Raw genomic sequence first — 25399 nt, 5'->3', positions numbered from 1 at the left:
TGGACCAAGGGTCTGATTCAGTATAAGGCAGCTTCATGTGTTCATGCGTTCCACAGTGTTCCTGCTTCCAAGTTCCTCAGCTATGGGAATCTGCTACCTCCATGGCCTTTAGAAGAGTATACCCACAGCTGAGCTCTGCAGCCTTGTCCAGCTGGTCTCAGCCATCCATCTATGTGAAACATTATGCCTTGGGGTGCCCAGGCCAGGATGCGCTCTGCCTTTAGGCAGGTGGCACTGAGGACCTTATTCTCATAACAGCACCTGTTCCCACTTCCATGTAGGTCAGCATGCTATTCTTTCACATAATTGTGCCCTCACAGAAGACTACTTGATGGACAACAGCTGCAGACACGGGCAGCCCTGTCCTTCAGTTACTCCTCTGAAGATGCCTGCCACAGCTGCTGGCGAAATGTCTGGAAAGAAAATACCAAGACCATGGTCACACAGCCCGGATAACCTACAAGAACCAACGGGCAGCCCTGTTTGCTTCTAATGGTCATTTGTGCAACCTGTCATAAGAACATAAGAAAGGCCCTGCTGGATCAGACCAAGGCCCATCAAGTCCAGCAGTCTGTTCACACAGTGGCCAACCAGGTGCCTCTAGGAAGCCACTAACAAGACGAGTGCAGCAGCACCATCCTGCCTGTGTTCCACCTCACCCAAAATAATAGGCATGCTCCTCTGATACTAGAGAGAATAGGTATGCAGCATGACTAGTATCCATTCTAACTAACAGCCATGAATACCCCCTCCTCCATGAATATGTCCACTCCCCTCTTAAAGCCCTCCAAGCTGGCAGCCATCACCACTTCCTGGGGCAGGGAGTTCCACAATTTAACTATGCGTTGTGTGAAAAAATACTTCCTTTTATCTGTTTTGAATCTCTCACCCTCCAGTTTTAGCAGATGACCCCGTGTTCTAGTATTATGGGAGAGGGAGAAAAACTTCTCCCTGTCCACTCTCTCCAAACCATGCATAATTTTATAGACCTCTATCATGTCTCCCCTCAGCCGCCTTCTTTCCAAGCTAAACAGCCCTAAGCGTCTTAACCGCTCCCCATAGGACAGTTGCTCTAGTCTGTCTAGTCTAGACAGTTGCTCTGTGAATCGTCTGGTCCCTGTGACTTGTTAGTTTGCAGTTTGTCTAGACGTTCTAGGACTTCCTGCCTTGTTACCACTATTTGCCTCAGTTCCTCATTTACCCTCCTCCTGCGCAACAGTTGCCCCTTCATCCTGCTGCCCTTTATCCTGCTGCATCTTTTCAAGGAAGAACTTAATGGGAAGGTGTCGTTCTGTCTCACAGAGGCACGTGCAATAGTGCTCACCTTCTCCATGTGGACAGAGTTGGTGCCAAGAAGGCTTTAGGCTGTTCTGAATGATCCATACAGGAGCTCCAGTCTGTATTTCTTAATCCCAACTGAGCTACAGAAGATATTGTTATGTATTTTAAGACAAACTTGCTTGGGAATATCCAAAGACAGATCTAGTTGCCATTTGATCCTATAAGGTCGGAGTTTTTTAGTTGCCTGTTGACAATCTATCCCATTCGTTTTTCCATGATATCTCACTGTAGTACCCAGTATCAATATGTATAAAATGAATAGAAGAAGGGCCATAACGGTCACCCTGCCGCCTTCCATGCTGTGATATGAATAAAGGTGACTGATTGTCTTATTATTGATAACAGAAACCCACTCACAACGTTTTAGATATTTGGAAACCTTTTAAAAATACTTAGCTGTAGGCTTGCCACAGCTAAGATACCTGAAGAAGTGAGCTGTGGCTCACGAAAGCTCATACCCTGCCAGAAAATATTTTTGTTAATCTTTAAGGTGCTACTGGACTCTTGCTCTTTTCTACTACTGCAGACAGATTAACACGGCTACCCACTGTGAATTATATTATAACCAGTATATAATGGTTGCTTGTTAGGAAGCCATGCTGTGTATATTTTAGTATTTGGGAATCAACACAGCATTTGCCCAATCCAGGAATTCACTGAAATCTTAGTTTAGATTTAAAGAGTCAGAACATTTTTCTAGGTGTGGAGCTGTTTCTCCCATACATTCTACATAACATTAATCAGTAAAACCATGTGGCCCAGGTGCCTTATTATTTTTTAAAATCTTAATTATACTTTTTATTTCTTCCAAGGATACCCAGGAACCCTTTTGCGTTCATTAGATAATTCTGGCATTGTAATTCCATTAAAAAAAACAACAAAGAAAACCTTCCACTAGGTATACTATCTGGAAAAGGTTCCCTTGGTTGTTACAGGTCTTTCGGCCTTTGGTATGAGCCTGCATATTCTACTGCTTATTTTGTTATGTTTTGTGTTTAGTTTATAAGCCTCCTTGAATTTCCACTGGGGAGAAAAGCCGGGTAGAAATAAATATCTCATAGGTGCAGCATCTACCTGAAGCACATCCGTTACAGACAAACAGGCTGTTGTTTTGGTGTTTCTAGTTCCATCTGAACACAGAATTGTCCACCTTAATGTAGACGTATAGTATAGTGCAGAGGAGGGAGCTGACTTACATAACAAATGGGCTCCTGTAACTGAGTATTAGGAGATGATTTTCATCTGAATAGTTGCTGCAGTATTTTCCTTGTGGCTGTTTTGTGATGCCTTGATACCAGTGATAGATGCAGATTGCAAATAAAAGACTTGCCATGTGCCCATAGTTTCTAATCTTTCACCTCTCTCCTGTAGGTGCAGGCTGCCCAGTCAGAAGCTAAAATAATAGCTCAGTACCGTGAACTTGTAGCCATAGCAAGGGAAGAATTTCAGAGAGAGCTGGATAATGTTACTCCGGAAATAAAACCTGGTAGGAAATGGCTAAGTAAGTAAGAAGCTAACTAATGATAATATTTAGCTGTAGCAATCGTGATGAATTGGGTCTATTAGCATGCCACAATTTAAAAAGTAGGAAGCACGCTTGCATTGACATTTTCTTGATTTTTTTTCCTCTCTAAAATATACAACAACTGAATTCTGTTTTATTTGAGGACAATAGCTTTGCTTATTACATGACATAACCTTTTGGCCTTAGGTGATAACACCTGTGTCACACCAAGGACCTGCGTTACATCAAGCCTGGTGGTACATAATGCCTTTACCTAAAGTTCATCTAAACAATTAAAAAAAACCTCCAATTAGCTGGTGGGGTGGGGAGTTAAAATGAATTCCCTCTCTGGATCATGACCGTAGTCAGGTGAACAATCTTTGAAAGCAACAGCATCTCTAAACTTAAGTTTGTGCTTCCATACTGACACTCTCACACTTTGGTGTGACCTAGATGGACTTACGAAATTAGCCGTCCCGTGCTGCGTTTCCATTCGCTTGGCTTAGGACCAGAGGGGCTGGAGGGACTGTCTTCTGCTGTATGTTCCTGCCTGGGAATTTAGATCACAGGGAGGGGCCCTCCAGACTGTCCCACCAATGAAAGAAGTTTATTTGGTGGGTACTTGAGAGAGAGCCTGTTCAGTAGCAGCCCCACGATTATGGAGCAACCTCCCCAGGGAGGTATGCCTGCCCCCTTCACCTTCAATCCTTAGGAGGCAGGCAAAGATGGTTTCATTTAGGAACACATTTGATTAAAGCAGTCCTAAATTGTGATTTTAAAATTTTGGTTTTATGCTTTTAATGTAATTTGTTTTATGTATTTTATTAATATTCTAAACTGCCTTGAGCTCCATAAGGAAGAAAGGGGCTAATAAATGTATCTAAATAAAAAAAAATGGTAGATTAATTAAGAAAGTGGCAGTTTGAACTAGGATCTGGGAAACCCAGGTTTAAATCCCCACTCTGCCAGGGAAGCTCGCTGGGTGACCTTGGGCCAGACACAAACTCTCAGCCTAACCTACCTCACTAGGTTGTTTTGAGGTTGAGAGAAAAATGATGTAAGCCACTTTGGCTCCCCATTGGGGGTAAAAAGCGGGATATAAATAAATAAGAAGGAATAAATGGTGTGCTTAAATTGGCACTCTGTTGGCTTGAAAGGGGGATTCATGGGAAACCGGCCCGTCAGTTGCTGTTGGTGACGGTGTCTGAATAGAGCCTGTTGTCAGTGGCAGCCTAGTTTGAGCATCAGTGTTGGGGGTGGGGGGGAGGGCCGGCCCTTGGCTACTTGCCTTCCAGGGGTATCTCATTGGCCTCTGTGTGGAACAGGATGTGGGGGACTAGATTATCTGACTCAGCAGGATTGCTCTTACGATTGGCAGCCGTATTTTGTCAAAATGGTAGTACTTGATTGCTTGCTGTATTCTGAATGCAGAGGAATATGTGCGTGCACCTGACAATATTTTGCGCTTTTTGGAGTATTCAGATGCCAGCTTTGCTTGTGTAGGTACATAAATTAGGCGGATCAAGTCTAACAGTGTGCTCTCTTCAGCTGACGGACTGACAGCCGATGACTTGAACTCTCTGATTGCCCATGCTCATCGACGTATCGACCAACTGAATAAGGAGCTGGCGGAGCAGAGAGTCCGAGAGCAGCAGCACATAGAGACAGCCCTGGAAAAGCAGAAACTGGAAGACAAAAAGGCTTTTGAGTCAGCTGTAGCCAAAGCCTTAGAACGTCATAAGACTGAGATCTATATGGAACAGGAAAAGAAGGTAACTGGTGCATTTGAGCATTCTCTTAGTGTGGGGTGTAGAGTGGAGAGAGAGGGACAGGAAGACAAGTCTGGGTTTTAATTCTTAGTTGACTACTGGCAATTAGGCAAAGGGGACTGGTTGATGTGCCTACAGCAACGAGAACCTTTCTGGTTACTGGCTCTGCCTTAAGAAGAGGGTATTTGTGCTTCTTCAGGTCTTGGAGTAAAGTCAACAGCCTGTATAAGATCTAACTTTATTTATTAAATTATTTACTTCATTTATAGCCTACCTTTCTCATGAGATTCAAGCATGACAAAACATAAAAACAATCCAATCAGACAATATAAAATATCCAGTAAAATGCAATAGGGCTAGGATTACAGAATTGGAAAGCAAAGCAAACAAAAACCAAGGCGTGACATGCCACATTGCAGAAAACGGATTACAAAGGGAGACCACAATGTAGTAGCAGCAGCAGCAGCAAGGTGATGCAGACAGCAAACATTGCAGTAGACTACAGTCCCGTTCCCTTACAAAGCCATCCTCTGGAACATCTCTTCCATTGGAAATGTGTTTCTTAATCTCTGTCAAAATGCCCTCCTGATATTTTCTTGTTTCGCCCCTTATGCGTGGGGGCCTCCCTGATCCCCTCTGCTCATCTGACCCATTAGCTGGGTTACACCCTCAGAAGGTTTTGCTCAGCTTCGCTCCTGCCGCAGAGCACAGGTGGAGAGGCGGTCTTGCACGTGGGCCCAAGGCGCTGGAGGCTTTGCAGATGACGACCACAACCTTGCATTGAATCCAGTCGCTGGTCAGTGGCCCAGGGGAGTGACTGCAGAATGGGGGTGCTGGGCACATTCTGTCTTGCTTCTGACAGGAACTGAGCTGTGGCGTTCTGTGCCAACATGAGTTCATGAGTTGATTTTAAAGGCAGACCCATGAAGAGTGCATTACTGTGGTCTAGCCTTGATTTTACCGTGGCCTGGATTCAGGTGGCCGGATCAGCCCAGTCAAGGCGGGGGGTGGGGGGTCAGTTTCTGAGCTAAACACAAAGTTGGAAGAAAGTGTGCTTTTACATCTGTATCAACTTGTTTCTCCGGCATTGGCGCTGGGTCCAGTGGAACCCTGAGGCTCTTAACTGAGTCAGCAAATGTCAGCTGGACCCCATCAAATGTGGGACGCGCAGGAGGGGAGTAGGAGGAGCTGGGTCTGTTGCTTCCCAGCAGTGTTGTCGCTTCAGCAGGAGGGCAAAGGAGCACTTTTCTTAGATTCCAGCTGCGGGGCAGGGTGTGCGCGTGCCTGCGCATGATCTTGGTTATTCCAGGGTCACAGGCTGGCAAGTTACTGAAAGAACCATCCACTGATCAATTTGAGTGGCAGATTACAAAATCTAGCGATGCAATAGGTACAGTATAAGACATACAATAAACATCACATTAAACATTGTAATAAGACTCATTCCTATTTTAGGCCTAGTAATAACCTGATCTCTTTTACACCAGCACCATTGCATCTGACACAGCCTTTTCCCATCAGGCTTGGCTTCTTCAAACCTTTGTTGGTAGGGAACCTAAGAAAGCAAATACTCATGAAAAGCAACATTCTTCTTTCTTCTGGGGAGTCCCCTTCGAAACCTAAGAGGGAGGAAAAAGACACTGGCAACGTTAGATCATTCAGCTCAACATCTTCTGTGATGATGGGAGCATCTATAGAAGGGGCTTCAGCAGCAGCTCCATCTTGGCTTACAGACATTATATACTGAAGTCACATGTTGAAACAACGAATAACTCCTCCTGGAATAGGTCCTACAATCGCCAAATGTCCAAGTGAAGACTCTGTCTCTGGGGTGCAGATGGATTACACATCAGCAGACCTGTGACTGTGTCCTGCCCAAAAAAGAGGCAGGTCTGGACTGTGATCTGGTCTGGGAAAGCCAGCTCTCCTCTCAAGACCTCCCTAAGGATCAACATTTTTGTTCCTCTTGGTCCTGTGATTTTCCACCAGCTTCAGAATTTAGCCACTCCTTATACGAATGACATGACTCTACGCATGCTCAGTATAGGCTCTTGATCCCCCCCCCCCCACAGGTATGACACTGGGAATCCTTTCCTTTATCCCTTAGAAGCTCCTTGATCCATTGATCTTGAGCAGCATATATCTAATGTTTGAGGGATATAAGGACTGAAACAAATCTTGCCACTAACAATGTAGCCTTGGGATCCCTGTCACTTAATAAAAAGGCATTATGTCAGGCACAGAGGCATTAGATTTATATGTTAAAAGGGGAGAGATATAATGTGATCGAAGTTCCTCATAAAAGCGGCATTCCAAGGGGGCGTGAGCTAATGGATCGATAGAGCCAGAAGAGCAAGGTAAGTCCTGTCTGGGTATGGTGTATTCAGAATTCTGCCCTGCATAACCATACAGGGGTCAGCGTTCAGTCTAGCTAAACAGAAGGCTCTAGAAAGACGAGTTGTCAGATAATAAGTATAAGCAGGCAAACCACGTGGCACTGGAAAAGGTTGGAGTTGCTAACAGATTTCAAGGCTCCCTGGGCATTTTACCCTGTCCTGAAGAACAAGATAATTCAGATGGTGCCTCCAGGCCATTGCCCCCCCCCAGGACTTTCCCCAGTAGCCATAATGGCCAGTCTGCCACTGAGGATCAAGTTCCCTTCCGTCCACAAAAATCAGTCATGTTCTTCTGAGTGCCAGAAAGTAATCTAATAGGCAGTCTTACACTGCAAACTCATCTCAACATATTAGTTCCTTGTATTGTCCAACCTAAGCTGTCCTAGACTGTCTGGTTCATCTTCATTCTAACAGATTGGCACTCTCATCTTCTTGAAGTAGAGCTATTGGAGCACATGGTTTTTATAAAACATTATTTGTATTTCTTTCAAAAGCCCTCGTGGCTGCTTTGCCTAGATTAGTAATCCAAGCTCGGTAAAGCAATTAGTCAGAAGTGCCTGTAAAACACTCATTGGAATAGTCTTTGCAATAATCTATGTACAGTTGAGTGGTTCTTCCTGGTAGCTGAAGGACTCTTGGGAGATCGGGACCCACCTCATAAGTATGATTGCTGCCGCTGCTGGAAAAGGGTAGTCATCTTTTGTGTCATTTGTGGGTAACGCTATGGGTCAAAATAAAGGCATGACTGTTGAATTTTTTTTGGCAGATTGAAGAAGTCCGAGAAATTATGGAGAATGAAATGAGGACTCAGCTGCGCCGTCAGGCTGCTGCCCACACGGATCACCTGCGGGATGTTATCAAAATCCAAGAGCAGGAACTCAAGCTGGAGTTTGACAGGGTGGGGGAAAGTCGTATTCATAGGAAGGACCCATTCCTCTTCCTTTTAAATCAGTCTAAAAGTTCTTCCCTGAAACTGAACTTGCTTTTATGTAAAGGGACTTTTGGTTGCAGCAGTAATCTGTGTATTTATTTCAATTGACTTCATCTTAACTGAGTTTCATGTGTGTGGTTAGAGGTTGATCACTGTCTTTAAACCTCCTTTGGGAGCAAACAGTGCCAGATTTGCTTCCCTCTGTTAGGAAAGGTTGAGCTGTCGAGATGTTTCATAGTTGCTTTTTAATGTTGCTGGAGAACAAAAAGTTGCCTGAAGTTTGAGGCGTCCCCTCTCGTCCCACTATCAATCCATAAAAGGGGTGTGTGTGCAAAAATTCAACATGTTCCGAAATGGCTCTCATTTGTTTTTCTGCTTCTCAATTTTAATTCTCTGCTAATAGCTAGGGTTTTTGTTTGTTTGTTTATTTGTTTTAGACCCTGTCAGAAAAGCTCAGTGAACAAGAAATGCAGTATAAGCGACTTGTTCAGGAACAGCTTGACAACTTCACTCTGGACATCAACACAGCCTATGCCAGGCTAAGAGGAATCGAACAGGCAGTGGAAAGTGAGTGGAAAAATAAGGTGCTTTCAAAAGTTCAAACTACTTCATGTACATTAGCTTGTTTAACAATAACCCTGTAAGGTACCAGATTGCTGTCAGCTCTGTATGTGCAGTGGGAGGGGCTGTGGTGATGCTAAGAATGATGCCTTCCCTAAGGACAGCGACATTAGAATAGGAGGCTTCTTGGAGGAGGAGACTCCCAGCCCATCTAGTCCAGCTGCTTCCCTCAACCAAATGCTTCTGGAAGGCCTACAGGGAAAGCACAGAGGAAAAAAACTTCACTGCTTTTTATTTATGTATATTTATTTACAAAATGTATATTACACTTTTCTGCCCTTACAAGAGTTTCAAGATGGCTAGCAATTTAAAACATACATAAAATTACATTATAAAGCCATTAAAATCAACCACCTCCCAAAAACACATAATTAAAATAACTTTTAAAAGACTGAAAATACATACAAAACAGTTAAAATGCTTACGAAATGTAAAAGCCTCAGTTGTGAAGGAGGGATCATTGAAGGAATGCTGAACCAATCAAACCAGGGTCATCTAGTCCAACCCCATGCACAATGCAGGAAATTAACAACTACCTCCACCGACATCCCCAGTGACCCCAAACCTCCCCCCGCTATGCAGGATCCCACAATCAAAGCACTCCCCACAGATGGCCATCCAGCCTCTGCTGAAAGACCTCCAAAGACGGGGACTCCACCACCCTCCGAGGCAGCGCATTCCACCATCGCACAGCCCTCACCGTCAGAAAGTTCTTCCTAATGTTTAGGTGGAATCGCTTTTCTATTAGTTTAAATCCATTACTCTGTGTCCTAGTCTCTGGAGCAACAAAAGTTCCCTCATCAACATGACATCCCTTCATATATTTAAACATGGCTATCATGTCTCCCCTCAACCTTCTCTTCTCCAAACTAAACAAACCCAACTCCCTAAGTCTCTCCTCATAGGGCATGGATTCCAGACCTTTGACCATTCTGGTCGTCCTCTGGACACGCTCTAACTTGTCAACCTCCTTCTTAAATTGTGGAGCCCAAAACTGGACACAGTATTGCAAGTAAGGTCTGACCAATGCAGAATACAGTGGTAGTATTACTTCCCTTGATCTAGACACAATACTCCTATTGATGCAGCCCAGAATTACATTGGCCTTCTTAGCCGCCATATCACGCTGTTGACTCATGTTCAGTTTGTGGTCCACTAAGACTCCCAGATCTCTTTCACATGTACTGTTGTCAAGCCAACTATCTCCCATCCTGTACCTGTGCTTTATGTTGTTTCTGCCTAGGTGAAGTACTTTACACTTCTCCCTATAGAAATCCATTTTATTGCTTATGGCCCAGCTCTCCAGTCTATCGAGGTCATTCTGAACTCTGACACTACCCTCCGGGGTATTAACTACCCCTCCTAACTTGGTGTCATCTGCAAATTTGATTAGCATGCTCTCTATTCCATCATTCAAGTCATTTATAAAAATATTAAATAGTACCGGTCCCAGGACAGACCCCTGTGGTACCCCACTGGTCACTCCTATCCAGGATGAAGTTGTGCCATTAATGAGCACCCTTTGGGTTCGGTTGGTCAACCAATTACCAATCCACCTAACAGTAGCCGTGTCCAGCCCACATTTTACTAGCTTTGTTTCAAGAAGATCATGGGGGACTTTATCAAAGGCTTTACTGAAATCAAGATACACTACATCTACAGCATTCCCTTCATCTACCATACTTGCCACTCTTTCAAAAAAAGATGAGATTAGTTTGGCATGACCTGTTTTTGAGAAACCCAGCATCGCTTCTCTCTCTTGCCTGAGTTCCGTTTCAGTTTATTTGCTTTCTGCAGACAGGCAGCAGCTCAAGACCTCTGCTGCACCACCAGGGGGTTTGGGTAGAGCTGCAAAGCTGGGTGTCATCCAGTTCCAAAGCTACAAATCATTTCTCCTAATGTAGAGGTTGAATAACGGGGTGAAGGGGGCAGACAACTCCCCGACTTTCCTAAAGCAGGTCCCAAGATGCCAAAATCAATTTCCACCATTTGGGCTACACAACTCTGCTCGCCCCGCCCCCCCAAACACACGGCTTCCAATATTTGGGCAACAGGGTTTTGGACACACACACCCCAAACACACCAGGCTAAATAGAAAATGTAGATGGAATGGAAATATTTGTTTAAAGGAGGGTCTAGGTAGTAGAATGTTGTGTTCAGAAGGATGTGTGCATGAAGAGCGAGCAGAGAAAGTGAGAGTCGAGCCTCTGGCTTGGTAAGAATTCTGTGCCAGGGAACAGTCGTGAGAAGTGGGGGTGAGAAGGATTTAAAGACTGAGAGAGGGGAGTGTTTAAGAGAAAAGGAATGAATGGAGAGAAGCAGTTTACCGACCTCAGTCTGCTGAGCTGGCTAGAGGACATTGTCTGTTTTTATGATCCACAAACTGAGGATAGGGGCTTTAGGCAGAACTTCCAAAGGTCTGAGGAAAAATGAGAAGGCAAGGCAGGAGAGGGACACTCCCTCCGTGGCAAGAAAACGTCACGGTTCTAGGGAAAGAGGCTAGCGGAGTGGCTAGCCTCTGCCCAAGCAGAGAGGATGAGACTGCACAATTCTGGCTGGCAGAGCAGCAAGAGTTATTAGAACCAGCATACTGCTTAAATCCTGATTTCTATGCTTCTGCAGCAGCCAGAAATGTTGGGCCATTTTAAATAAACATGGGAGAAATGCATGTGTTATTCCATCCAGCCACTGAAAAGTTCCCTAAGGATCGGGATAGATATGAGAGTTGGTGCTCTGGAAAACTGGCTTTTGGGCTTCACCATGCTTATGGATTAACTGGGTGTTCTTACTCTGCCCAGCCAGGGAATAGATGTGAAGCATTAAGTACATTTGCGTTGAATGGGTTCACTTTTCCCACCTTTAAACTTTATGGGTTGCAGGTCATGCAGTTGCTGAGGAAGAGGCCAGGAAGGCTCATCAGTTGTGGCTTTCAGTTGAAGCACTAAAGCAGAGCCTGAAGACGGCATCTGGGGACCACCCCACTGAGCCGCTGGAAGGAGCCGTGGAAGCCATCCGAGCAAGCTGTTCGGAGAACGCGTTCACCCAGGCCTTAACAGCTGCCCTCCCTCCAGAATCACTCAGCCGGGGGGTGTACACAGAAGAGGCGCTGAGGGCACGCTTCCATGCGGTCCAAAAACTAGCAAAGAGAGTGGCCATGATAGACGAAACCCAAAACAGCCTGTATCAGTACCTCCTGTCTTACCTGCAGTCCCTCCTGTTGGTTTACCCTCAGCAGCTAAAGCCGCCTGCTGAGCTCAGACCGGAAGACTTGGGCACCTTTAAGCTGCTCTCCTATGCTTCCTATTGCATTGAGCATGGAGACCTGGAGCTGGCAGCCAAGTTTGTCAATCAGCTGACGGGGGAGTCCAGGCGAGTGGCCCTGGACTGGCTCAATGAAGCTCGGATGACCTTGGAGACAAAGCAAGTGGTGGACGTCCTGACTGCCTACGCCAGCGCTGTGGGCTTAGGAACAACTCAGGTGGACTGACAGAGGACACGGGTGAAGAACCAGGCAGATGCAAAATTGGGAACTGTGTGGAGACAGAAATCAGAGGGTAGGCCTGAAGCCTTCCAAAGCTTAACAGGCTAGAAGTGCAGTGACATCCAACAGATAACATCGTCTCCTTGCACAGTTGTGAATCCTACCACCTGTTGCATCTGGTAGCCTTTCCCAGCCGTTTATCGTGTCTGGAATGCTTCGTTGGGGGGGGAGCAATTTGGATTATTTTAAATTTTCAGGTATTACTGATTGGGCATCTGATCCAACTGAAATAATGTTTGTAACATCTATTACTGATTCGCCACTTGGTGCAATTAAATAAAAAGTGTCAGAAAATCAGGTGTGTTTTTTAAAAATTTCTGTTCCGTAACGCTATAAACCGAAAAAGGGGAATCCCCTCAGGATAAATACTGTCTGTGTGTTGGCAAGATGGCAGCCTGGAGATGATCTGATGGAGCCCATGTGGTGAAGTTTCTGTGCTCTGCCCCTTTCATGTGGCAGAAAAACTGAGAACCCATTCTCATTCTGGAAGGAGAAGCAGGGTTATGTTAGGATGACTGCATAATGTTTCAGATCCTCCAAGTGGTGACAGAATTAAACTTTGCGTTGAATATACATAAATGATTGTGAATAAATATATGAATCTATGTCCTCCAAAATGTCCTATCTTTGACAGCCTTGCTCAGGTCTTGCAAATTGAGGGCTGTGGCTTCCTTTATTGAGTCAAGCCATCTCTGCCTCCATGGCACGTGGCGGAGACCTCAACACCGCATCTAACTTCACTAAAGGTGAAAAGAAAAAATGGAGTAGCTTCCTAATGTCAACTCAAGCATCCATCTGTAGCATCCCAAAAATCAAACACGTTCAGGCAGGTAAATCCTCAGCTATGCTAATTTATTAGGAGAAAAAAGACAGATTTCAGAAGTCAACTGCAGCACACGCAGACAAGGAAGCTACTGAGATCTATGCAGGTGGGATACAAAATAAAAGCATTCTAGGCACAAGGAAAGACAAAGTTAAACCATAGTGAAACCACTGATAACAGTTCAAATCAAAGACACAAAAGAGGAGCACGATAAACAGGCTTTCTAGCATGAGAACATAGCCTTGAGCACTTGGCCTTGACAGGAAGCCAGCCTCCGGCCTGCAATTACCAAACTTCTCCAAAGTAACACAGGCCTGATAGTCTGTAGCAGAGTCCTGAAACCATCTCTTGTTGGGTCTCTTTACCCTCTCCTTTTACCATAGAGTTGGGACTCCAACTCTATGGTAACAGGCCATCTAGTCCAACCCCCTGCTTAATGCAGGATCAGCCTAGAGCCGTGTTGGCGAACTTATGGCACGCGTGCCACTTCCGGCACGCGTAGCCCTCTCTGCCGGCACGCGCGGTTCCTCCAAGCCGCTGGCCTTTCCGGCTCTGCCCCGCCCCGGGTGATCTCTAACCAATAGAGATCAGTTCCCCTGGAAAAAATTGCCACTTTGGCAATTGGACTCTATGGCACTGAAGTCCTTTCCCAAATCCCGCCCTCCTCAGGCACCACCCCAAAAACCTCCCACTCATGGCGAACAGGAACTTGGCAACCCTAGCCTCTCCCTCTGGGCCCCCTCTGAGGGTGGTATTCAGGTTAAATTGCCGCATTGGCACTCGGCGATAAATATGTGGGTTTTCGGTTGCAGTTTGGGCACTCGGTCTCTAAAAGGTTTGCCATCACTGGCCTAGAGCATCCTTGGCAAGTGTTTGTCCAGCCTCTGCTTAAAGACTGCCACGGAAGGGGAGCTCACCATCTCCCTAGGTAGCTGATTCCACTGTCAAACAACCCTTACTGTCATTCCCCCTCCCCCCAATATCCAGCTGGTACCTCTCCACCTGCAATTAAAACCCATTATTGCGAGTCCTATCCTCTGCTGCCAACAGGAACCCTGCCCTCCTCTAAGTGGCAGTCCTTTGAATACTTTAAGAGAGCAAGCATGTCCCCCTCAACCTCCTCCAAACAAAACATTTCCCAACTCCTTCAGCCTTTCCTTGCAGGGCTTGGTCTCCAGGCCCCTGACCGTCCTCGTTGCTTTCCTCTGCACCCGCTCAATTCTGTCCACGTCCTTTTTGAAATGAGGCCTCCAGAACTGCACACAATACTCCCAAGTGTGGCCTGACCAATGCAGTGTACAGTGGAACTATGACATCTTGCGATTTGGATGTTATTCCTCTGTTGATACACCCCAAGATCCCATTAGCTTTTTTTTTTGTTGCTGAGTCACATTGGCTGCTCATACGGGCCCCACTTGTACTCCAAGATCTTGTTCACGCACACTGCTGCCCAGAAGTGTATCCCCCATCCAGTATGCATGTCCCTTATTTGTTACCCAGATGTAGAACTCAGAACCTATCCTTGTTGAATTGCATCCTGTTCACATCCGCCCACTTTTGCATTGTGTTCAGATCTCATTGAATTCTATATCTTCTGGTGGGTTTGCTGCTCCTCCCATTTAGTATCATCTGCAAATTTAATGAGTAGTCCCTCATCCAGATAATTTATAAAAATATTGAAAAGTACCAGGCTCAGAACCGAACCCTGTGGCACCCCACTGGACCCCTCCCTCCGTTCAGATTAAATGCCATTGACAATTACACTTTGAGTTAGGTTCTCCAACCAGTTCCCTATCCACCTAACTATCCTAGGGTCCAGTCCACAGCCCTCTAGCTTACCCATCAGAACATCTTGGGGGACCCTGTCAAAAGCCTTACTGAAATCCAGGTAAACATCAACTGGATTCCCTCAATCCAGTAAGCTCATCACTCGATCAAAGAAGGAAACAAGGTTGGTTTCGTGGGACCTGTTGAGGATAAATCCATGCTGACTTCCCCAGATCGTCAAGCTGTCCTTCAGATGCTTGCAGATGGATCTCTTTTCTGCTCAATATCTTCCCTGGGATAGAGGTCAAACTGATTGGTCTGTAGTTTCCTGGGTCATCCTTCCTCCCTTTTTTGAAAACTAGGATAACGTTCACCCTTCTCCAATCTTGTTGCACATCTCCCATCCTCCGAGAGGTCTGGAAGATGATGGACTAAGGTTCTGCAAGGTCTCTAGAAAGTTCTTTGAGCACTCTCGGGCACATACCCTCTGGCCCAAGGGATTTGTACTCATCCAATGCAGCCAGGTGCTTCTCAACTACCTCTCTGTTCATGTCATCCAGCAGCCCAGATGCAGTGGCTTGCCTACTATCATCTCTAGATGAGCCCGTTCTTTTTTTCAGGGGAAAAACTGAGCCTTTCTTTCTCTCTTTCTTGTCAGAGTTTCTCCATTTTCACCCAACAGTGGGCCTATGGCCTCTTTCCCCTTGTGTTTGCACCTCACATATCTAAATAAACTGTTCTTGTTTTTATAGCGAGCCTCCCTGGCAAGCATCAGCTCACTTTGAGCTTTGGCCTATCTGATGGCTGACCTACAGTGGCTAGCAACCCGCAGATACTCTTCTTTAAAGGTATGTCTTTGCCTCCACTTCTTGAACATTAACTTTTTCGATCCCCTACCATGTTTCCTTCCTGTTGTCTTGTTGGAATAGTGAGGCGTTGAGCTTGGAAGAGCTCTTATTTTAGGAGAGCCCGCCCTTGCTCCTTTCCCTTCCAGCAGTTTTGCCCATGGAATGATTCTCATCAAGTTTATTAAAATCTGCCCTACTAAAATCTAACAGACACGTGTGGCTATTAACTTCCTTGGTCCCTCACAGCAAAAGGAATTCTAGGAGCACATGGTAACTTCCCCCTAAGGTCCCCACCACCTTCACCTCATCTACCATCTCTTGCTTGTAGGTCAATATTAAGTCGAGTATGGCTGAGCCCCTCGTAGCTACCTCCACCATTTGATGAAGGAAATTGTTGGCCAGGCAGGTGAGGAACTTGCATGACTGTGGTCGCTTTGCAGAGTTTGTCTCCCAGCACACATCAGGGAAGTCACCCATAACTACCAGATCTTGTTGTTTTAATTCCCTGTCAAGCTGCTCAAGGAGGTCTGTAGCAGACTCCAACCACAATAATGTTTGTCCTTCCTTCCATTATCCTCACCCAGATACTTTCCACTGGGCTGTCACCCTCCTCCAGTATTTCTTGATAAGAAAACCCTTTCCTCACATACAGCACCATTCCATCTCCTCTTCGTCCTTTTCGTTTTTTCTTGAACCACTCATATCCATCCACTACTACATTTTAGTCATGGAAATCATCCCACCAAGTCTGTGTATTGCTGACTAAATCATATCACTCTGACTTCATTAGAAGCTCAAGCTCTTCTTTCTTATTGCCCAAGCTTTGGGCATTGGTACATAAGAGTTGGTTTTTATATACCACCACTTAAGGGAGACTCAAACCAGCTTACAATCACCTTCTCTTCCCCTCCCCACAACACAGACCCTGTGAGGTAGGTGAAGCTGAGAGAATGTGACTTGATCAAAAGTACCCAGCTGGCTTCGTGTGTAGGAGTGGGGAAACAAATCCAGTTCACCAGATTAGCCTCCGCCGCTTATGTGGAGGAGTGGGGAATCAAACCCAGTTCTCCAGATCAGACTCCACCACTCCAAACCACCTCTCTTAACCACTACACCACGCTGGCTCCCATAAACACCTGAAGCCCCGCATCTTTGTCTCCTTTAGACCCTTCCCTCCCAGGTGGGTCTGTGCTGTTTGCTCTCCTTCATTTAAATCCCTATGTTGGTCGTCTCCTTCCCTTTGTGGTGCCAGTTTAAAGCCCTCCTGATGAATCTCTCCAGGTTTCTTCCAAAAACATTCTTCCCCGACCTTGAAAGATGAACTCCATCGTGTCATCCAGAAAACCTAGCCCGTGGTCCCAGAATCCAAATCGCTCCTGTCAGCACCACCAACACAGCCACTGGTTCGCCTCCATTATCTTTTGTTCCCATCACATTCCACTTCCTCTGACAGGAAGGATTGAAGAGAACACCACCTGTGCCCCCATTCCCTTCAGCTTCCTCCTGAGAGCTTCATAGTCAGATTTAATGTTTTCAATGGTATTCACGGCCATACCGCTGGTTTCCACATGGACCATCACAAATGGGTAATGATCTCTAGGTTTGACCAGTTTTGGTATCTGGTCTACAATATCTTTAATGTTTGCCTATGGCAAGCAACACACCTGTCGGGTCATGGGGTCAGGCCTGGACACATGACGTTCCATACCCCTCAGCAGGGAGTCACCTACAAACCATCACTTTCCTTCTAGTGCAATCTCTTTGTGTCCCCCTGTCCTCCTCCCTGTCTTCTTTGTGTTTGTGTTTCTTCCACTGGCAGTGTTTCCAGCTCTGCCACCACCGTAAGGGCCTGGAATCGATTCCTGCGTTCTAATGGCACTGAGTGACATCTTGCTCCGGTGTGAGTAAGTACCACAAATTTCCCACAGTGAAACCTGACAGAGTTGATTCATTTTCTTTGCCGCTGCCCCATCTTTCTTAAGTAATCCTTTTTCTCTTTGCTATCCAATAGCCTGAGATTCCTAGGAGAGAGACTGGTTACAGGTGTAGAAGGCCCCTTGCCCCTTCCCGATTCCAGCAAATGGCAGTAACTGTTCAAATAAATTGATTCTTGGCAGTCTCTGCAGAAAGAAATCCAAACTATTTAAGAACTGACAAAAAATAACTTACAGCAGAAAAACAAATGATGCCTTTACTATATAGATTCAGATCCAGCACAGTGAAAGAAGCTTAAGAACTTCGACCTGTGTGCTCCAGGCACAGACCCAGAAGAGGTTCATCCACTTCTACAAGATGCAGAGGAAGGGATTTCTTGTACCCTATCCCCGTGCACACAATGCCCTCACTGGTCCCGGAGTTAAGGCAGGAAGCTCCTCTTCGGTTGCCTCGTAACGTGCCTTTTCAAGGACAGGGCTTTGGGTTGGGAAAAGAATTACAGCGGATGGGAATGGTACTGCAGTTTCCAATTTTTAAACATTTGTGGGGAAAACAGCAGCAATCCTATAGCTTTCTTTTCCAGGTACACATCTTGAGTTTCTTTTTTAAAATGGTGTGTGTATTGGGGGGGGGGGGCATGCCCACAAAGAGGTCAGGCCAAAACTTGCTATTCAGTGCACATTATTAATTCTGTCATGTGCCCAGCTGACCAACAGAACTGCAACACCGTCCCATCAGATGTTCAGCCCAGCAGAGTCTTCCAGGGCAGCCCATTCATCTGTCACATGGTTGATCATGAAACAGGAAAAAGTTCCTTCTTGGCATCTATTCATTGCTGCTGTTGCTGCTGCCGGCCACAATATCTTCCAAAGTGCTCCTGCAAACACAAATGAAAAACACATTATTCAAATGCAAAACAGGTTACAATCACAGCCCAACCACACACCTGTCGCTGGCAGGGAAGTGCCAGACTGAACATGGCAGAAGCTGCACAGGACAGGAAGGTGGACGGGTACTCACTGGAATGAGTCTTCCTTCAGGGTGGATGGAGGGAATCCAAGATGGGTTCCTTCTCACAGGCAGGACTATGCTAACTAGGCGAGCCTAACTAGCCAGTGGGGGAGTCACGTCCCAGTTTGTGGATGTTGTTTGCTGACCTGGTTCAATGAACCGATATCTTGTGAGGAATTGGGTAGGGGCCAGCACACCACTGCTGCTGGGGAAACCTTGCTTCCAGCCGGGTGAACGAACACCTCTGAATTGCTTCCTGAATCTTAAGCAAACACCAAAGTCTAGTCTGTGCCCTTCTTTCTCTTCTGGAGGCTGCAGGAGGAGGAGGAGGAAGACAGCAGGGCCAGTGGTTTCCACTGAGGGAGATGGCATTTACTTTTGGAAAGAAGGTTTGCCATTTATGTATCACTGGTCTGATCTTCCCAAGTGAGAGGGAATGTAGCTTGGAGGAAGGCTAGCTTGAGCAGAGGACACGGAAGGATGTGGAAGGTTTGAGAAAAGCTCAAAGGACCTTCCGGAGGTCCTAGGAGGCAGGGGGAGGGGTGCATAGCAGAGAATGAAAAATGGGACTTGTCCTGAAGCCTCCTCTCATCAGTGGATTGGAAGGTATCCTTATGTGGGGCCGTGCCTCCCCCTTGCTCTCTGGGCAGGGCAGATGCAGTTTTTCCCACAAAGGCTTCTGCTATCCTGAGGAGATGCTCAACTCCCCACGTTCATGTCTTGACAGACTTCAGAGAGGACGGATCCACGTTGGGCATGGCCCTCTCCAAGAATCAGTGTTTTACTTTGGAGACCTATAGCTGAAGATACTGTCAGACTGAAAGAACAAACCATGGATCCCATACAGTTTCCACGTCCTGCTGGGTAGTTTCCTCTCCTATTCCTTCTCCACCATCTAGGGCAGGGCAGGATCCACTGATGAGAAGAAACCTTCATGGCAAGTTCCATGCTGTGCTCTCCATCAGTGGAGGAAGGTCTTCCTTGAGTGGGATACTGAAAAGCTCCCTTCTCCTGAAATTATTGAAGAACCACCTTCCAGAGGACCCTGTCTGCCAAACGCTGTCTCTGCTAAAGCAAACATCCAAGACGACCAGGGAGGGAGCCATTACCAAAGTATCATCAGTGTACGCAAGAGTAGAAATAGAGGCACTTGCCAGCACAGGCATGTGTGAATTTGGCAGCCAAAGCCCGACATGGATGTCATTTATATAAAGATTGAACAGGGATTTGTCTGTGAATGCATTTGGAGAGTATTGCAGCAACGAGGGTTTAACTATCAATAAGTTAATAATAACTATCAATAAGTCAATGTTGTCCTCATCCTTGGGGAGGATGGCTCCAGACACCAGGCCAGCTGTCGGGATGTCCGCCAGGGAAACAAAACGCTGGACTTGCCATGAAGGTTTCTTATCAGTGGATTGGAAGGTGGGCCGTGCCTCCTCCTTGCTCCGTGGGCAAGGCAGATGCAAACGTTTTTGCAAAGACTTCCGCTATCCTGAGGAGCCGCTCAACTCCCCAAGATCATGTCTAGTTTAGTTCAGCTAAATATTAGGAAGAACCTCCTGACAGTTAGGGTGGTCCTTCAGTGGAACAGGCTTCCTTGGGAGGTGGTGGGCTCTCCTTCTTTAGAGGTTTTTAAGCAGAGGCTAGATGGCCATCGGACAGCAGTGCTGATTCTGTGAATTTAGGCAGATCATGAGAGAGAGGGCAGGAAGGGTTGCGTCAGCATTTGGCTCTCGTGGCCCTTTCTTGCATGCCCAGGGTAGTGCCGATCGCCACTTTGGGGTCAGGAAGCAATTTTCCTCCAGGCCAGATTGGCCAGGGATCCTGGAGGGCTTTTTGCCATCTTTTTGGCATGGAGTAGGGGGTCACTGGGTGTGTGTGTGGGGGAGGTAGTTGTGAAATTCCTGTATTGTGCAGGAGGTTGGACTAAATGACCTTGGAGGTCCCTTCCAACTTGATGTTTCTATGTTTCTAAATTTGTGTGTATAATTTTGAAGGTACTACAATATGAAACAGAGGGAAGAGGTCCTCCAAACAGAAAAAAAGAAACAAACTAAGGACCTCTAAACAGAAAGGCAAGCAATAATATATAAATGAAGCATAAAAATTGTGTTAACAACAAGTATTACAGTGATGGATGGATGTGTAGTAAAACCATTCAATACAGTTACAACATAAATAACAGAATTAACACTATATAAATAATGAATGAGAAAAAGGCATAAATATCAACAGGAAGGGTTGAGTCAGTGTGTGACTTTTGTGGCTCTTTCTTACACGCCCAGGGAAATGCCAATCTCCACTTTGTGGTCAGGAAGCAATTTTTCCTCAGGCCAGATTGGCCAGGGATCCTGGAGGATTCCCTTCCCCCCATCTTCTGGGCATGGAGTAGGGGTCCCCGGGGTATAGGGGAGTGAGTTGTGAATTTCCTGCACTGTGCAGGAGGTTAGATTAGATGACCTTTGAGTTCCCTTCCAGCTCTATGTTTCTATGCCTTGCCAAGCTCTTGTGTCACAATCACACAAGACAGAGTTCTCCCTTGTAAGTGGAGATACTGTAAGGCTGAGAAAAAACCTGATTGTGTCCCTTTTGACTTAGGGAGTTCCTTTCTAATTATTCTGCAACCTACTAGGGTGGGGAAGGATACTTTCCAATCCACCGATGAAAGGAAACCTTCACAGTGTAGTGGTCCTAGGCACATACAGCTTAAAAATATATTAAATGTTTGCAATGTATGCCAATTAAATTTAGACGCGAAGCCTTGGACGTCTGAGGACTTGGATCGGGACGCCTATCACGAACTCTTGGTCCTGGACGGGCTGTTGGATGAAGTGCGTGCCGCACAAGAGGACTTGGTAAACTTAACTCGCTTGTTGGCGAGATTGACTTTGCAAGAGACTAAACAGAACTCGGCAGAGGCCCCTATCCGCCCTGACTCGCCCCGGACCATGGCGGGGACACCGGCGGGGGGAACCCCGCTGTCACTAGTACCTGATCCTGCTGTGTGTCAAGTGGAGGCACAACAGGTCACTGTCCAAACAGCATTATTATTTGTGGGATTGCCCCCCAACCACAACCACGATGGCCGATCTAATGCAACTGTTAACCCCGAAGTTCGGGGATGGTGCAGCCGCACTAGCTGTCCAAGTGCAACCTCTGCTTGGTGGGGACTCTGCCCTGCTCCTCGCTCTTCTAGAGCAAGAAGCCCTTCCGATCGTTACCACGACCGCCGCCTTGAAGCTTGAAGCTGCCCAGGCACTCACCGACCAAAAGAAGGCTGAGGAACAGTTGCGAGCAGTGGATGCGGCAGCGGCCAAGGCTCAGGCCGAAAGGGAGAAGGAGCAACGATTGGCCGCCGATCATGCGCGAGCGGCTGCGGATGTACGTCCAAAAGACACCATAGGGGTTGGATTCTCGTTTGGGTCCACATTTTCCCCGGCCTTTGCCCCGTCTCGCACCACACAATGTGCACGGCGCCTTGCAGAACGTCTGCCAGAATCGGACTACTCTGACGAGGAAGACCTGTACGGGGACGGATCCCACTGGGCTACTGGTCTTCGGGTCAGCCAGGCCCGGCGCACGGGGGGAGCTGGAGATGAGGTGCACCTCTTGCGGAGCCAAAACCGAGACTTGAATGATCGTGTGACCCGCCTGCAGGACCAAATGGAACGTTTGCTTTGGGAAAACGACCGTTTGCAACAAGTGCTGACTACTCCGGCACAACCGGCGCCAGCTCAGCCAATTCTACTGGGCCCCTGGGCCCCAGTTGTGCCAGCTCCCGGGGCCCTGGTTGTGCCAGCTCCCAGGGCCCCGGTTATGCCAGCTCCTGGAGCACCACTCCTACCACCTCCAGGGCAACCGCCGGCCCCCGGAGCTCCGGTTGTGCCTGCTCTTGGAGTACCGCTTTTGCCGCCCCCAGGACAACCGCCTGCCCCTCTGCCCATACAATGGAAGCAACCTCGGTTGAAAACGACCTACGACGGCTCGATCGAAACTCTACCCTGTTTCCTACATCATGTGGACAGTTACATGAGGGAACAAGGACAGTACTTCCCCACCGAGGACAGCAGAGTTCGTTTCGTTGCCTCTTTGTTGACGGGGAAAGCGGCCGACTGGATAGTCCTCCAGTTTGACACTCGGGCCCGATCCATCCGCTCTCTTAACAATTTCATGTTTGCTCTGCGGAGACGGTTCGAGGATCCCTTCTTGGGAGAAAGGGCTAAATCCGAACTCCTGCAACTCCGGTAAGGCACTACTCCCGTCCGGGAATTTGCAGATGAGTTCCAACGACTCGCCAGCAAAATTGTGGATTGGCCTGAAGCCACCCGAATACACTATTTCCGGGAAGCGCTTCACCCTGACATTTTGAACTGGGCGTATATGCAACGAGATCCCAACACCCTGGAAGATTGGATCTTACTAGCTGAGGAGGTGGAAAGCCGCCGCCAGTTCATATCTCTGGTCCGCCGCCGGACCAGAGAGGGGGGCAATCATCCAAAACCTCCTTCGAAAGCCTCAACCCCCGCTCCACGGAGACCAACGCGGCTCGCACAAGACCGCGAATCCCGATTCCAGAGAGGAGCCTGTCTCGTTTGCGGCAATATGGGTCACTTTGCATCTGCCTGTCCTCGCCATCTGGACCCCGCTCTTCCTCCCCGACCAGACGGACCACCCCAGACCCGTGGGCGACCTCAACGTAGAGGCACCGCAGCTACCCGTAGCGCAGCTCCTGGACGACACACGCCCTCTGCACTTCACGTCGGAGAGGCTCCCAGCGAATCTGCGTCTACCGACCCACCGGGGTCTCGGATTACAAGTGCCCCGTTGGGGGACAGTTCTCCTTCTTCAGATGACGACCATACCTGGAATCCCCCTGCCCTCAATCTGGAATCTCCTCTCGATCTGTCAAAAAACGGGCAGGGTCTGTGGTGAGTGAGCGACACCGCAGACCCCTGCAGCTTCTCCTGCGAAACCCAAGGCTCCTGTTATGGTGAGTGAAGTTGAAAATACTGTATATGTGGACGTAGTGTTACAACATCACAAAAAAGGTTCCCAGTTACATGTCAAAGCACTCATAGACTCTGGTTGTGGGCGCTCCCTGATCTATGAGGCCACTTTCAACGCACTTAAGGTCAAATCAGTGACGCTGCCCAATCCCATCCAATTCGCCCAAATGGCAGTAAATTTGGGGGGGGGGCAGTAGACCACCGCACCCGCGGCGTCGCGATGGGTATTGGCTCTCATTGGGAACAAATCGATTTTACCATAGCCCTTATCAAGTACGAAGTCATTCTGGGAATAAACTGGCTCAAGGGGCACAGTCCTTCTATAGACTGGAAGGCCGACACTATTATGTTTTCCGACCCCAACTGCACCCAGCACCGTCACGAAATTGCGGTTGTCCTTCCAACAGCCCCAGCCTTGATCTCTGACGCCCCCCCTCCTTCCTCGCTACCCGTTGAGTATCGGGACTTTGCAGACGTGTTTGATGCGAAGGAGTGCGATGTGCTACCCCCCCACCGCAGAACGGACTGCGCCATAGAAGTGGTGGGGGATGGTAAGCTTCCGAACAGTAAAATCTATTCTATGAGCGCTGTGGAACGCACTGTATTACGGGACTTTTCAGACAAGAATATTGCTCGTGGGTTCATCCGACCGTCGTCTGCCCCTAACTCTGCCCCCAACTCTGCCCCCGCTTTCTTCGTCTGCAAGAAAACAGGTGATTTGGGTCTATGCATCGATTTTCGGAAACTCAATGCAGTTACTCAAATCAATGCCTACCCCATCCCTTTGATTTCGGACATCTTACGGCAACTAAAGGAGGGGCGTATTTTCACTAAACTGGACTTAGTTGAAGCGTACTATCGAGTTAGGATTCATGACGGAGACAAGCCCCTCACTGCCTTTTCCAGCTGTTTTGGTATGTTTGAGTTTCTGGTAATGCCATTCGGATTAAAAGGGGCTCCGGGGGTCTTCATGCAATTTATTAACGAGATCCTACATGACTTCTTATACCGAGGCGTGGTGGTTTATCTAGATGATATCCTTATCTATTCCAACTCTATGGACGAACATGTTGCTCTAGTGAGAGAAGTATTACAACGCCTTAGAGACAACCACCTCTATGCTAAAGCATCTAAATGTGAGTTTCACCAAGAACAATTGACATTCTTGGGTTACATCATTTCCCACCAAGGTCTCACAATGGATCCTGCAAAAGTACAATCGGTAATCGATTGGGATCCGCCCTTAACCCGCAAACAAGTATAGCAATTTCTTGGCTTTGCCAACTTCTATCGGGGATTCATTCCCAACTTTGCTCAAGTGGCACTCCCAATCACTGACCTACTTAAGACTAAGGGGAAGGGGACCTCAGCCACACTGCCCACTGCAAAAATCCAATGGACTCCCCAATGCCAGACCGCTTTCCAAACCCTTAAGCAATTATTCACCTCCGAACCCGTGGTAAAGCATCCTGATCCTGAGCACATGTTTATAGTGCAAGTAGACGCTTCCGATGTAGCCATGGGAGGTGCTCTTTTGCAGCAGGGTAGAGATGGTCTGTTGCATCCCTGCGCTTATTTTTCTAAAACGTTTGCGCACTCTCAACTGAACTGGCCCATTTGGGAAAAAGAGGCAGCCGCTGTCTACCACGCCCTCACTATTTGGAGGCAATTTCTTGAGGGTTCCAGAGTCCCCCTCTGAGGTCTGGACCGATCACAAAAACCTAGAGGCACTCACTGGAACCCGTAAACTGTCCACGAAACAACTACGCTGGGCTGACTTCTTCGCTCAATTCCGTTTCGCGCTCAAGCATGTCCCCGGTAAACAAAATGTACTAGCGGATGCCCTATCTCGACTTCCCCAGTATCCTACCAAGGTAGACCGATCCACCGAGTCGCTCTTCTC

At 47.3% G+C, this 25399-nt stretch overlaps 1 protein-coding gene across 1 annotated transcript in view; it reads left to right on the top strand.

Moving 5' to 3' along the window:
- The window catches only part of IMMT (inner membrane mitochondrial protein), a 36555-nt gene extending 24506 nt beyond the window's left edge, over nucleotides 1–12049 (top strand). The window contains exons 9-13 of the mRNA XM_056863003.1: nucleotides 2713–2842; nucleotides 4394–4617; nucleotides 7777–7908; nucleotides 8379–8508; nucleotides 11442–12049. Coding sequence (XP_056718981.1) covers nucleotides 2713–2842; nucleotides 4394–4617; nucleotides 7777–7908; nucleotides 8379–8508; nucleotides 11442–12049 — 1224 coding nt within the window. The remainder of the gene's footprint in view (nucleotides 1–2712; nucleotides 2843–4393; nucleotides 4618–7776; nucleotides 7909–8378; nucleotides 8509–11441) is intronic.
- The last annotated feature ends 13350 nt before the right edge of the window (nucleotides 12050–25399 follow it).

The sequence above is a fragment of the Euleptes europaea genome, chromosome 18 (assembly GCF_029931775.1).
Source record: "Euleptes europaea isolate rEulEur1 chromosome 18, rEulEur1.hap1, whole genome shotgun sequence".
Lineage (NCBI taxonomy): Eukaryota > Metazoa > Chordata > Lepidosauria > Squamata > Sphaerodactylidae > Euleptes > Euleptes europaea.
This window is presented reverse-complemented; position numbering and strand designations above follow the sequence as displayed.